Source organism: Salarias fasciatus, chromosome 19 (genome assembly GCF_902148845.1).
Source record: "Salarias fasciatus chromosome 19, fSalaFa1.1, whole genome shotgun sequence".
Taxonomy (NCBI): domain Eukaryota; kingdom Metazoa; phylum Chordata; class Actinopteri; order Blenniiformes; family Blenniidae; genus Salarias; species Salarias fasciatus.
The window spans coordinates 21941262-21955289 of NC_043763.1; the positions used below are offsets into that span (position 1 = coordinate 21941262).

The 14028-nt window shown below is 42.4% G+C and overlaps 1 protein-coding gene and 4 gene segments (V, D, J or C); all 5 read left to right on the forward strand.

The window, feature by feature from the left end:
• Positions 1 to 380: 380 nt before the first annotated feature.
• LOC115407164 (uncharacterized) lies at positions 381 to 2318 on the forward strand. The gene is made up of 3 exons (XM_030117528.1): positions 381 to 444; positions 711 to 1010; positions 1969 to 2318. The coding sequence occupies exons 1-3, from the start codon at positions 381 to 383 to the stop codon at positions 2316 to 2318; spliced, it is 714 nt and encodes a 237-aa protein (XP_029973388.1).
• An 819-nt stretch (positions 2319 to 3137) lies between these two features.
• On the forward strand, positions 3138 to 3662 carry LOC115407165 (T cell receptor beta variable 18-like). The segment is given in 2 exon segments: positions 3138 to 3192; positions 3283 to 3662. Coding segments are annotated over 2 exon segments (435 nt in total).
• A 3428-nt stretch (positions 3663 to 7090) lies between these two features.
• On the forward strand, positions 7091 to 7522 carry LOC115407166 (immunoglobulin kappa variable 1-39-like). The segment is given in 2 exon segments: positions 7091 to 7124; positions 7200 to 7522. Coding segments are annotated over 2 exon segments (357 nt in total).
• Positions 7523 to 7642: 120 nt separating this feature from the next.
• On the forward strand, positions 7643 to 8226 carry LOC115406816 (immunoglobulin kappa variable 1-8-like). The segment is given in 2 exon segments: positions 7643 to 7750; positions 7830 to 8226. Coding segments are annotated over 2 exon segments (357 nt in total).
• Positions 8227 to 9919: 1693 nt separating this feature from the next.
• Positions 9920 to 10539, forward strand: LOC115406810 (T cell receptor beta variable 3-1-like). The segment is given in 2 exon segments: positions 9920 to 10030; positions 10106 to 10539. Coding segments are annotated over 2 exon segments (402 nt in total).
• The last annotated feature ends 3489 nt before the right edge of the window (positions 10540 to 14028 follow it).

Below are 14028 nucleotides of genomic sequence, written 5' to 3' on the forward strand. Positions count from 1 at the left end.
AAAAATGCAAAAAAAAAAAAAAAAAAATCACAAGAGTCTTCTCTGTTTTGAGGAGGCAGCATCCAACTCTGGCTCAGAAACAGGAAAAACAACCATTTACATTTGAGTCAAGGATTTTGATTGGTGAAGGATTTTTGAAAAACTGTCATAAAGTAGCTGAATGAGGTCTTCCATAAAATCTTCATTAAAATCAGTGTCACTGACTGAAAAGTGCTGTTAATTATACTGCAGGTGGACTGCAGGGGGCCCTCCAGTACTGCTGATATGTGCTGCGTGTATTTGCATGTGTGAGCTCACACACTGCAGTGACACTCCCACCTGCAGCTCTTCATGTCTCTGGGACTTTATAAAGCCCTCCAGCAGCAGCTGTCCTGTGCAACATGGACATCATCATCATCAAACAATGCTTCCTGAGTTTATTAGCAGTTTTAATGTGGACTCCAGGTAATTCATAAGCAGCTTTGTGGCATTTGTTCTCTCTCTCTCTCTCTCTCTCTCTCTCTCTCTCTCTCTCTCTCTCTCTCTCTCTCTCTCTCTCTCTCTCTCTCTCTCTCTCTCTCTCTCTCTCTCTCTCTCTCTCTCTCTCTCTCTCTCTCTCTCTCTCTCTCTCTCTCTCTCTCTCGTTTTATTTGAGATGCATCAAAGTTTTTACCTTGATACGAAAACAAAAACACAAGTTTTGTGACTGTTTGTAATTGTGAAACACACAGGTTTTACTGGTGGAAGTGACGTGAACCAGACCTCCACATTGTGGGAAAAGCAGGACAACAATGCCACCATGGAATGCAGACACACCAAGGGAAGCAGCTATTACCAGATGTACTGGTTCAGACAGCTGCCAGGAGAAACCATGGAACGCATCGTGTTCACAACAACAGTCAACGAAAAGCACGACTTTGGACCGTTCAGCACGGACAAATTTGCAGCCACCAAGACGGTAGCTGAGAGCGGAACGTTCACGGTGAAGAACGTGCAGCCAGGAGATCAAGGCTTGTACTTCTGTGCTGTGAGTGCACAGTGATGGAGACGCTCCCAATAGCTGCACAAAAACCCCACAAAGCACACGACGAATACCAAACCTCCTCTGAAGACCCAGCTGCAACTTTTCATCTCCACATGTGACAGTTTCCTCACAGTGTTGAATCAGAGACAATTTTTCTCAGCTGCAAAGCATCTACAACAGGGGTGTCAGACATATGGCCCATGGGCCAAAGCCGGCCCTAAAGAGGCTTTAATCTGGCCAAACCACCAAGACAATTGTAAAATATATATATATATATATATATATATATATATATATATATATATATATATATATATATATATATATAATAAAAATGATAGAAAACATTGATTTATTGTCAAATTCTGCTGAGTGGTGAACAAAATACAACAGAGACACCAGAGTGAAGAGCTCAGTGACCATGAAGCCCTGCTTTCAAGGGGAGTTTGGGAAAAACATCAAAAATGCAACAACTTTAGGAGAATTTTTTGGGATATTTCACTGTTTTTTTGCACCAGGTTTCATTAAAATTGTCTTTCTGTTGAGATTGTGGAAATACAGACATTTTAAATCGCATTATAAAAGAAGTATCAGTTCAAAACCACTCGTCTTACAGCCGATTCATGAAAATTCACCAGACATTTCTGGTATGAAGCTTCTGGAGGCTCAGGAGGTTGAAATGTGGTTGAAACTGACGGAGGTTCGTCCGCCCACATTCTGAAACCTCCTGATGGAAACATTTCTGGCTCCTCCTCTTGTTTCTATGTTTGCAATTTTAGGCTGCAGAGGCTCACATGAAGGAAAAGATCTCAACGGAAGGAATCTGGATTTATTCAACATGACATTAATTGTCATTTTATTTTGTTTTCTTTATTTACCAGGAATCAAGGGTGAGGAAACACTTGTAGATTACTGCGATGCAATGTGAATATTTCCTCTCATTTCAGCTGGTCTGTTTCCCACAGGAGCTTCAGACACAAAAGATGTCAACCAAACGCCTCGGTTCATCACTAAAACAATAAGTCAATCTGTAGAGAGTGAGATCAAATGTTCACACAAAATACCGAGCTATAATAAAATCTTCTGGTACAAACAAGGGAAAGACAAAGCCCTGCAGCTCCTGGGATATCTCAACCTGAACAACCCCAACGTCGAGGAAGAGCTGAAGGGGAAGATCAGCTTCGATGGAGATGGCCGTAACAACGGATCCCTCAGCATCTCTGATCTCAGACTGAATGACAGTGCAGTGTATTTCTGTGCAGCCAGTCTCCACAGTGCAGCACATCTCAGTGGAGTCGATACAAAAACCTTCTGAGCACCTGCAGAGAAGTCTTGGTAGATGTTATCCTCCTCTGACTGTTATTGGAGACCTCATGACTCCATGGAGGAAATTCCATCATGAACACTTTCTAATAGTGTTATTACCATTGACTGGAGGTATGTGAATGAAAACAATACAATAAACTGCTGAAAATCTGCTTTTTAGTTTTGGGTGTAAGAAACAAAAAGTCATTTTGGGATGTCATGAGGATCAGTGAATTTTTTATTGATCAATCATCTTGATCCACCTCAGAGTCTCAAAGTTGCAGAGATCGAGCCAGAAGAGAGCACTGGGAATGTGAAGCTTTAACCTGAAAGATTACATGATGAGAGAAACACTGTCTGTTTGCAAACACCCTGATCTACTTTATTTACTTGGTATTAATATGATTTAAAATGTAATGTCATTGAGTCGCAGTGTTATTCATGGAAAAGCAGAAAAAGCCATCGTCACACTCATTACTTTTAAAGTGAACAAAAAACATGGCATAAGAACACTTTGTCATTTATTTTGAATTCAACAATGATGAAAGATTTACATTTCCATGGTCATTTTTCTACTATTTCCACTGAATCTTTCAAAATTAAATGGCTCGTGATATTTATTAGTCACAGTGACTTTGAAAAGTGTTACCTCTAATTTGAAAAAAAAAAAAAAGAAAAAAAGTTTAAAAGTGTTTTAGTGAGTGTCCTGTGAAATGTTAATGTGAGAGCTTGAGGCGTGTGCATGTACACTGCAGTGGGAGGGTGTGCTGGGCGTGGATTATCTCCACAGCTTTACTGCAAAGACACTTTATGTTTTGTGTAACAGATCATGGATCTCACACAGGACCTCCTGATACTGTCCGTCTTCTTGCTCTGGACCTCAGGTATGAAAATTTAACACTTTAAAATCAAACTGATTTTTCAATGAAGCATTTTGACGAACATTCCTTAATTGTCTGTTGTGATTTTTACAGGTTTATCTGAGGCCAGTGACGTTAATCAAGCCGACAAACTGTGGGTAAACCAGGGAGAAGACGCAACGTTAGCCTGCAACCACACAAAGGATGCAGGCCACTACCAGATGTACTGGTACCAACAGCTTCCAGGACAACATATGAAGCAAATAATGTTCACTATTCCAGACTCTCCAGCCACATTCGAAGCAGGTTTCAGTCAAGAGAAATTCTCAGGCATCAGGCCTGATGTTTACAGGGGGGAGCTGGTGGTGAAAAACGTGGTGCCAGGAGACGAGGCCTGGTATTTCTGTGCAGTGAGTGAACACAGTGATGAAGATACACTGAAGACTGTGACAAAAACCAGCTCAGCTGCTGTAGGGGGAAGTCAAGGACCATGAAACACCCAGAGTCTGGTTCACCTGGAGGATCAGAGAGTCATCAAGGAAAACCACACTCCTCACATAAAACACACACACACACACACACACACACACACACACACACACACACACACACACACACACACACACAGTCTTGTATTTCTATCCTTGTGGGGACCGTCCATTGACTCCCATTCATGTCTAGCCCCTAACCCTGACCCTTACCCTAACCCTAACCCACACCACAACAAAGCCTAACCCTAAAGAAATGTTTTTGCACTTTTACTTTTTTCAGTAACAACAACATGGTCAAGAAAACACTGTTTCTCCTACTTAGGACCGGAAAAAGGTCCCCACAAGGCACGTCGTTCCACGTTTTGCTATCCTTGTGGGGACATTTGGCCCCGACAAGGATAGAAATACAAGAACACACACACACACACACACACACACACACACACACACACACACACACACACACACACACACACACACACACACACACACACACACACACACACACACACACACACACACACACACACACACGTGCAGAGAATGAAAAGTTATAACAATACATGTGCAGCGGCTGTGCTGTCGAAATGTTTTTCACTTCCACAGAGACTGAGTTGGAGCGTTCTCAGAAACTTCCACCATGGAAGTCCTCCTCAAACATTCACACACTGAGTGGCTCAGAGCACCGATTGCTGAACAGCAGACAGTCACAAAGCAAAAAACATCCTGTGAAGGAGGAGAAAAATAACTGGCACCTCCCACTTTATGACTGAGGAGGGTTCAATCAGAAGGCAGGAAATACCTTCAGAGCCTCTCTCATAGCAGAAACACTTTCAGGAGCTTCGTTCCATCAGAAAAACGCAAAATGATTCAATTATTTTTGTGCAGTGTTTTGAACTCGTTTCTTGTTTCAGGTACTATATTATATTCAAATGAAGTTAAATCAGTGGATTTATTTTCCAAAATTCACATTATTCACCTTTTATCTGAACAGGTTCCTCTCTCAGTGACCAAGTACATCAGGATCCTCTCGACATGTACCGACAGCCTGGAGAAACAGCCAAAGTCCGCTGCTCACACACCAGCGACAACTTCAACCAAATCCTCTGGTACAAACAACCGGCTCACAGCCCTCTGCAGCTCCTGGGATACATGTTAGCAACCTCTCCGAACACAGAGCCTGGAGTGGATGTGAAGATTGAGGGGAGTGCAAATAAAGACAAGGATTGTTATTTAATAGTAGAAGGACTTGAGCTGAACAGCAGTGCAGTTTATTTCTGTGCAGCCAGTCGACACAGTGCTGCATGTAACTGCTGCTCAGTACAAAAACCTCCCACCACAGTCTGTCTGTATTAACGCTCACACCCCGAGCAGCTGCACTGAAAACACTGCTTCCTGTGGTTAGAACCACAGGTTCAGCAGGCGGCTGCATGCTGAATACTTCTCGATGTCGATGACATTTTTGTACTAATATGGCAGCAATTTGAAGAAAATTAGTGTTTCCATTTCAATGGAAGAAATGCTGAAAAGGATGTTTTCATGCCCGGCCACTGGTGGGTGCTGTTTTCCTGCCATCAAATTACACACAAGAGCCTGCAGTGTACAAAATTTGTTTTTTGTGTTTTTGTCTTTGACTGCATCGTCTCACACCCGTTATAAACTCAAAAAACAGCTGAAATTCTTGCCACACTATCAATTTGGTAGAAGATATCGAAATGAGGTTTTCACATCTAAATAGAAGACAAAAATGACAACGTTTTGATATTTTAATGATGCTTCTATGTGAAAGTATGGCAAGGCAAGATTTAGTTGTTTGGGGATGATTTTTGTGTGTGTGTGTGTGTGTGTGTGTGTGTGTTTGTTGGGTGACTCTCAACACATGGGAACAAATGCCCAGTTTTTGGCAATTTTTTCCAGAATATTTTTGCCAGAACGCTGAGGAAAGTCATTGCACACCACTCCTGGAATTTAGACATGTTTTGATGTGCTTTTTGTGGTGCTGCTCCAAAAGCTGCAGGACAAGTTACGCGCCAAAGTATTCACATCAGAAGAAGATTATTAAAATGTTGACCCCCGATGAGGCCCGTCTGGGATAGGAATCTCTGCGCCTTGCCAGGGGCAGGCACAAATAATAACAGGAAATGGAGACAGAAGGGCAAAATGGAGAGAGAGTGTGGATTATGATGAGTGGAGAAGCACAATTTGCACGATTTCAGCACCATGGACAGTGCCATGGACTTTATCAATAATATGCTCAAACCAGAAAAAGGTTCAAAAGTAAAGCAGACTAAACCAGCGGGGTGTGAAACAAAGGACAGAAGGTCAGTGACATTCAGCCATGATGGATGCCATACAGTCTTAATAACCTGCATCATCAAGTCACACATGATCAACACAGAAAGGACAACAAACAAATGTACAAGTCACATGTGTGGATAAAGACATATCAAATTTGTTGCAGTAGGTATATAAGGTCATGTTATTTCTAATCAGTCAACTGCCAATTTATGCTATTTCATGCATTATATATAAAGCAACATACTGTCTTTTTATTTTTATATTACATCACGTGGGACATTTAGAGTCGGAAAATAGACATGTGATTTGCTATATCCTGATGATTGGTGACTAATCGCCATGATGCCTTGTGCCTACTGCTTTTCCCTAAAAACTGACAAATTCAAATAAAATCCCTATCTTTTGCTGCAAGTATGTGTGTTTTAAGATGGAAAAAAAAATACGGTGTTGAGGATGCTCTGAAAATGATTGTGGATGGGAATTCAAGTGACATGGAGCACCGTGGGGAAGATGATGATGGTGATGATGAGGATGATGATGAGGATGAAGAGGAATTGATTCCTACTGCAATGACCGGGGAAACCCCAGATTGGAGCTAAACTCCAAAGCAGGATCAGTTCCCAGCATGGGAAATCCGACAGAGATGCAAACAATGCATTGGCCAATTTACCCATGTGTACTGTCAGAAATGCAGAGTACATCTTTGACAGAACAAGAACAGAAACTGTTATTAAACCTGTCAGCATGCAAAATAAAAAGTATTTTTTCCTTTTTTACATTGGTTGTACCACTAGGTGGCACTGAAACTTCAGAAATCCTCCTCAGGTGAACATCAGCTTCAGCAGAATCAACCCCTCAGAAAACGCTCATTCAAATACTTTGGTAAAAAAAATAAAGCAGCCAACATTTATGATATAAAATATAACAGGGGGACCTTTCCGACATTTTCATCAGTTTCATAGTTGTAATGGCTCCAGTTTGATATGGCTGCTATTAACTTAATTCTTTTAGTTTGGGAGATGTGAGGAAATAAAGACCAAATATGTTGGCCTGATGAATTGTTGAGGAGGACGAAGGTGACGGAGGAGGATATAATGAAGAGTCACTCTGCGTTCTGTGTGCAGGAAGTCAACATGTTGGCCTCGTTTGTTCTCTCCTGGCTCTTTGGTAATCAACTTTAGAATCCAGGAAGACTCTTTAACAATCATTTCTACTACGTTAACTCGTCTTCCTTCATTCTAGGTGTTTGTGTCGGAGTTGAAGTCACTCAAACTCCTCTGGAAGTCTTCAGAGAGCCTGGAGAAGACGTCCAGCTGGTCTGCAGCCATGGAAAAACGGACTACACCAACATGCAGTGGTACCAGAAATCCCCTGGAGATGCAGCCCTGAAGCGCATCGGACACGTGAATTATGGCAGCAAACAATACGAGGAGTCATTTGAAAAGCATTTTAATTTCACTGGCGACCTCAGTGGTGATAAACCAAAGAATATTTCTCTGTTCATCGTCGACCTGAAGCTCCAACACACTGCAGTGTATTACTGTGCAGCCAGCTATGCACACTGACAAGAAAGCCCTGATTCTCAATACAAAAACTGATCAGAGAGCTTGAACACGCCCTCCCAGCTCCTCATGGGATGCAGTTATCTGCCAACATGTACAGCGTCACTTCACTTCCTTTTCAAACCTCAGTAAACTGAGTAGAGCTTTCAGTCAGGCTCAAGCAAATCAATCCACCGGTCAATTCTCAGAACTTCAACATGATTCATTTCATCCTTCTTTGCTGTCTGTCAGGTAACATGCTCACTCACACTTGGTTTCTCTGAAATGATGGTCCCTCATGACTTGATTTGAGTTTCCTTTCTCCGTCCAGGTGTTTGCTGGAGTGTGAAAGTCGACCAGTCTCCTTCTGATTTCATCATAAAACCTGACACCAAGGTTCAGATGTTCTGCAGCCACGAGAAAAGAGACTACAGGGTGATTCTCTGGTACCAGCGCACACCCGAAGACACAGCCATGAAACTCATCGGATATTTACACTTTGCAACTCCCACCATGGAGAAGGGATATAATGAGAGTTTCACTATTGGTGGGGATTTGAGTGGAAATGAAAAAAAGAATGTCTCTCTAAGTATTCAAGTCAAAGGAGTGGAAGACACTGCGGTGTATTACTGTGCAGCCAGAGAAGCACACTGACAGAAAGTCTCATCTGAACTTTACAAAAACCTCTCATGCTGTTCTGTCATCAGTGGTTTTGATCAGAGGAGCTGTGAAGCACCTGAGCTTGTGGTTTTGAAACAGAAACAATGTTTCTATTTCAGTTACGGGAAAAACTTTTCAATGAGAGACTCAATAATGAGGAAGAAACAATCCTGACTACTTTATAAAATCCACCTATTGTCTTTGCTGCTGCTGGATTTTATTTCAGAGTTGTGAAAATCATTACTGGGCTGATCAGGTACATTAGTTGACTAATTATGACAGTGAATAAAGCTCAAATCTACACAGTGGCGGCTGTGGTTCAGTGGGGAGAGCAGTGGTCTTGCAATCGGGAGGTTGTTAGTTCGATTCCTGTCTCCCCCTGTCTGCATGTCAAAGTGTCCTTGGGCAAGACACTGAACCCCAAATTACCCCCAGTGGATGGGCTGAGCGCCTTGCATGGCAGCCGCCTCCACTGGTGTGTGAATGGGTGTGTGAATGGGTGAATGTGATATTGCAGTGTGAAGTGCTTTGGGCTCTGTCAATGCAGTGTAAAAGCGCTATATAAGTGTAGTCCAGTCAATTTACCAGAGAAGCTCGAAAATTAACTTCATTTCAGTAATAAAAGTTCAACATTGCATAAGTCATAAGAAAACGGTATAAACACTGAATGTTTGTGGAAATACAAGACATCATGCCATATTATGAGTCATCCCAACACAACTGGGACTGATAGCTTCTGTAAAGCCATATGCAGACGGCGTACATTCATCCATTTTCCAAACCGCTTCATCCTTTTCAGGGTCGCCCAGCTACTTTGGGAGATGGCGGGGTCACCCTGGAAAGTCCACCAGTCTGTCACAGGGCTGACACATATGGACAGACAACCATTCACGCTCACATTCACACCGAATTAGGGTGAACAATTAACGTGACACGCATGTTTTTGAACTGTGGGAGGAAGACGGAGAACCCGGAGGGAACTCACGCACACACAGGGAGAACATGCAAACTCCACACAGAAAGGCCCCGAGCCCCAGGATTTTCTTGCTGTGCAGCAAGAGCGCTAATTACCGCAATAATCATTGCGCCACCGTGCGCCCACCGTATGTAGACCCTGATATCCAATGAGCCTGACACCCCTGCCGTAATCAGAGATTGTTCATAACTTACTGTTTTCATTTCCAAAGAAATGTGAAGAAACGTTCAAAACATCGACTCTTGTTTCTTTCCCAGTTGGAGGTAAAGCATAAATCACATCCTGCATATGTTGCACATGTACTGATTTCATTTCCTTTACTGTTAACATTTCATCAACTGTGAACATGAAAGATTCTGCTGTTGTAGAAAATGGGTGAACAGTTTTATCTGATTTGTGGTAAAGGATTTTTGATTTAGTGGAAAGTTCAAACGGTCTTTACACAAAAGCTGAATGAGCTTTTCTCTAAAATCTTCAGCACAAATCAGTGTGACTGACTGAAAAGTGCATTTAATTATACTGCAAGTGGACTGCAGGGGGACCTCAAGTACTGCCGATATGTGCTGCATGTAGTGTATGTACATGTGTGAGCTCAGACTGCAGTGACACTCCCACCTGCAGCTCTTCATGTCTTCATGACTTTATAAAGCCCTCCAACAGCAGCTGTCCTGTGCAACATGGAAATCGTCATCATCACCTGACGGAGGTTCGTCCGCCCACATTCTGAAACCTCCTGACGGAAACATTTCTGGCTCCTCCTCTTGTTTCTATGTTTGCATCTTTCGGCTGCAGAGGCTCAAATGAAGGAAAAGATCTCAAAGGAAGGAATCTGAATTTATCCAACATGACATTAATTGTCATTTTATTTTGTTTTCTTTATTCACCAGGAATCAAGGGTGAGGAAACACTTGTAGATTACTGCAATGCAATGTGAATATTTCCTCTCATTTCAGCGGGTCTGTTTCCCACAGGAGCCTCAGACACAAAAGATGTCAACCAAACGCCTCGGTTCATCACTAAAAGAGTCAGTGAATCTGTACAGAGTGAGATCAAATGTTCACATAAAATACCAAGCTATCAAAGAATCCTCTGGTACAAACAAGGTCAAGACAAAGCCCTGCAGTTCCTGGGATATCTCAACACGAAGTTCGACAATGTCGAGGAAGAGCTGAAGGGGAAGATCAACTTCGAGGGAGATGGCCGTAACAACGGATCCCTCAGCATCTCTGATCTCAGACTGAATGACAGTGCAGTGTATTTCTGTGCAGCCAGTCTCCACAGTGCAGCACATCTCAGTGGAGTCAATACAAAAACCTTCTGAGCACCTGCAGAGAAGTCTTGGTAGATGTTATCCTCCTCTGACTGTTACTGGAGACCTCATGACTCCACAGAGGAAATTCCATTATGAACACTGTCTAATAATGTTGTTATTACCATTGACTGGAGGTATATGAATGAAAACAATACAATAAACTGCTGAAAATCTGCTTTTTTGTTTTGGACGCAAGAAACAAAAAGTCATTTTGGGATGTCATGAAGATCAGTGAATTTTTCATCAATCAATCTTCTTGATTCATCCCAAAGTCTCAAACCTGTAGAGATCGAGCCAGAAGAGAGCACTGGGAATGTGAAGCTTTAACCTGAAAGATGACATGATGAGAGAAACACTGTCTGTTTGCAAACACTGATCTACTTTATTTACTTTGTATTAATATGTGAAAACATAATGTTGCAGTTTGAGCCATGGAAAAGCAGAAAAGGCCATCATCATATTTAAAGTGAACGAAAACATACGAACACTGTCATATGTCATATATTTTGAATTTACAAATGAAGAAAGATGTACATTTCTATGGTCAGTTTTCCATGATTTCCACTGAATCTTTCAAAAATAAATGGCTCATGATGTTTATTACTCATAGCGACTTTCAAACATGTTATCTCTAATAGGAAAAAACAGTTAAAAAGTGTTTTATTGAGTGTCCTGTGAAGGGTTAATGTGAGAGCTTGAGGCGTGTGCATGTACACTGCAGTGGGAGGGTGTGATGGGCGTGGATTTTCTCCACAGTTTTGATGGAATGACACTATATTTTTTTGTGTAACACAGCATGGATCTCACACAGGACCTCCTGATACTGTCTGTCTTCTTGCTCTGGACCTCAGGTATGAAAATTAAACACTTTAAAATAGAACTGATTTTTCAATGAAGCATTTTAATCCAAAATTGTCTGTTGTGATTTTTACAGGTTTATCTGAGGCCAGTGACGTTAATCAAGCCGACAAACTGTGGGTAAACCAGGGAGAAAATGCAACTTTAGCCTGCAACCACACCAAGGGTGCAGCCTACTACCAGATGTACTGGTACCAACAGCTTCCAGGACAACATATGAAGCAAATCATGCTCACAACTCCAAACTCTCCAGCCACATTCGAAGCAGGGTTCAGTCAAGAGAAATTCTCAGGCATCAAGCCTGATGCTCACAGGGGGGAGCTGGTGGTGAAAAACGTGGTGCCAGGAGACGAAGCCTGGTATTTCTGTGCAGTGAGTCAACACAGTGATGAAGATACACCGAAGACTGTGACAAAAAGCAGCTCAGCTGCTGTAGGGGGAAGTCAAGGACCATGAAACACCCAGAGTCTGGTTCACCTGGAGGATCAGAGAGTCATCAAGGAAAACCACATGAAACTCCTCACGTGACACATACACACGTGCAGAGAATGAAAAGATATAAAAATACATGTGCAGCAGTTGTGCTGTCGAAATGTTTTTCACTTCCACAGAGACTGAGTTGGAGCGTTCTCAGAAACTCCCACCATGGAAGTCCTCCTCAAACATTCATGCACTCAGTGGCTCAGAGCACCGATTGCTGAACAGCAGACAGTCACAAAGCAAAAAACATCCTGTGAAGGAGGAGAAAAATAACTGGCACCTCCCACTTTATGACTGAGGAGGGTTCAATCAGAAGGCAGGAAATACCTTCAGAGCTTCTCTCATAGCAGAAACACTTTCAGGAGCTTCGTTCCATCAGAAAAACGCAAAATGATTCAATTATTTCTGTGCATTGTTTTGAACTCGTTTCTTGTTTCAGGTACTATATTATATTCCAATGAAGTTAAATCAGTGGATTTATTTTCCAAAATTCACATTATTCACCTTTTATCTGAACAGGTTCCTCTTTCAGTGACCAAGTACATCAGGATCCTCTCGACATGTACCGACAGCCTGGAGAAACAGCCAAAGTCCGCTGCTCACACACCATCAAGAATTACGACCAAATCCTCTGGTACAAACAACCGGCTCACAGCCCTCTGCAGCTCCTGGGATACATGTACGCAACCTCTCCAAACACAGAGCCTGGAGTGGATGTGAAGATTGAGGGGAGTGCAAATAAAGACAAGGATTGTCATTTAATAGTAGAAGGACTTGAGCTGAACAGCAGTGCAGTTTACTTCTGTGCAGCCAGTCGACACAGTGCTGCATGTAACTGCTGCTCAGTACAAAAACCTCCCACCACAGTCTGTCTGTATTAACGCTCACACCCCGAGCAGCTGCACTGAAAACACTGCTTCCTGTGGTTAGAACCACAGGTTCAGCAGGCGGCTGCATGCTGAATACTTCTAGATATCGACGACATTTTTGTACTAAAATGGCAACAATTTGAAGAAAATCAGTGTTTCCATTTCAATGGAAGAAATGCTGAAAATGATGATTTCATGCCCGGCCACTGGTGGGTGCTGTTTTCCTGCCATCAAATTACACACAAGAGCCTGCAGTGTACAAAATTTGCTTTTTGTGTTTTTGTCTTTGACTGCATCATCTCACACCCGTTATAAACTGAAAAACAGCTGAAATTCTTGCCAAACTCTCAATTTGGTAGAAGATATCGAAATGAATAGACGACAAAAATGCCAACGTTTTGATATTTTAATGATGCCTCTGTGTGAAAGAGGAATGGATTCCTACTGCAATGATTGGGATAAACCCAGATAGGAACTTAACATTGAAACAGGATCAGTTCCCAACATGGGAAATCCGACAGAGATGCCAATAATGCATCAGCAAATTTACCCATGTGTACTGTCAGAATTGCAGAGTGCATCTTTGACTGAACAAGAACAGAAACTGTTATCAAACCTGTCAGCATGCAAAAACGAAAAGGCTGTAAACTGCTAAATGAGTATTTAATTTTATTTAAGGTATTTAAGGCATCACAGTGATAGTTTGTAACCAGATGTAGTTGCTGTGTGTGAACGTGTGTGAACGTGTGTGAACGTGTGTGAACGCTGCAATGGGAGGTTGAAAGATTTGTTCACACTGGAGCCCACTGACTCTCATGCTGAAACACTCAGTCTGCTGTGATTACATCGGATCACACAACATCACTGTGGTCCTACACAAACTGGTTGTGTTTGTGATGCTATCACTGTTTCTTCAAGGTACAACACCACCGTCATTTTGTCAACAACACATGGGAATATATTTGTTGGATGTTTTTATCCGAAACTGAATTTCCATTAATTGGAACCCCACACCCACTTAAGTCCTCCCCTTTCACAGTCCTATCATTTGCCGGCCACAAAATCAACCCAACAACTGCCGTCACCAACCTGGGTGTCCGCTTTGACCCCACCCTCTCCTTTGACCTCCATATCCAACACATCTGTAAGACTTCATTTTTTCACCTCCGGAACATCTCCAAACTACGCCCCTTCCTCTCCCTCCCCGTTGCTGAGAAGCTGGTCCATGCTGTTGTCTCCTCCAGGCTGGATTACTGCAATGCAGCTCCTCATCGGGATCTCTGGAAGAAGCCTACAACGGCTTCAGTTGATTCAGAACTGTGCTGCCAGGATCCTGATGAGGGTGCCAAAAAGACACCATATCACCCCCATTCTC

Coding starts and splice junctions, on each gene's coding strand:
- LOC115407164 (XM_030117528.1), top strand. CDS start 381: ATGGACATCATCATCATCAAACAATGCTTCCTGAGTTTATTAGCAGTT. Junction 445..710: donor AGTTTTAATGTGGACTCCAG/GTAATTCATAAG, acceptor TGAAACACACAG/GTTTTACTGGTGGAAGTGAC. Junction 1,011..1,968: donor CTTGTACTTCTGTGCTGTGA/GTGCACAGTGAT, acceptor TGTTTCCCACAG/GAGCTTCAGACACAAAAGAT.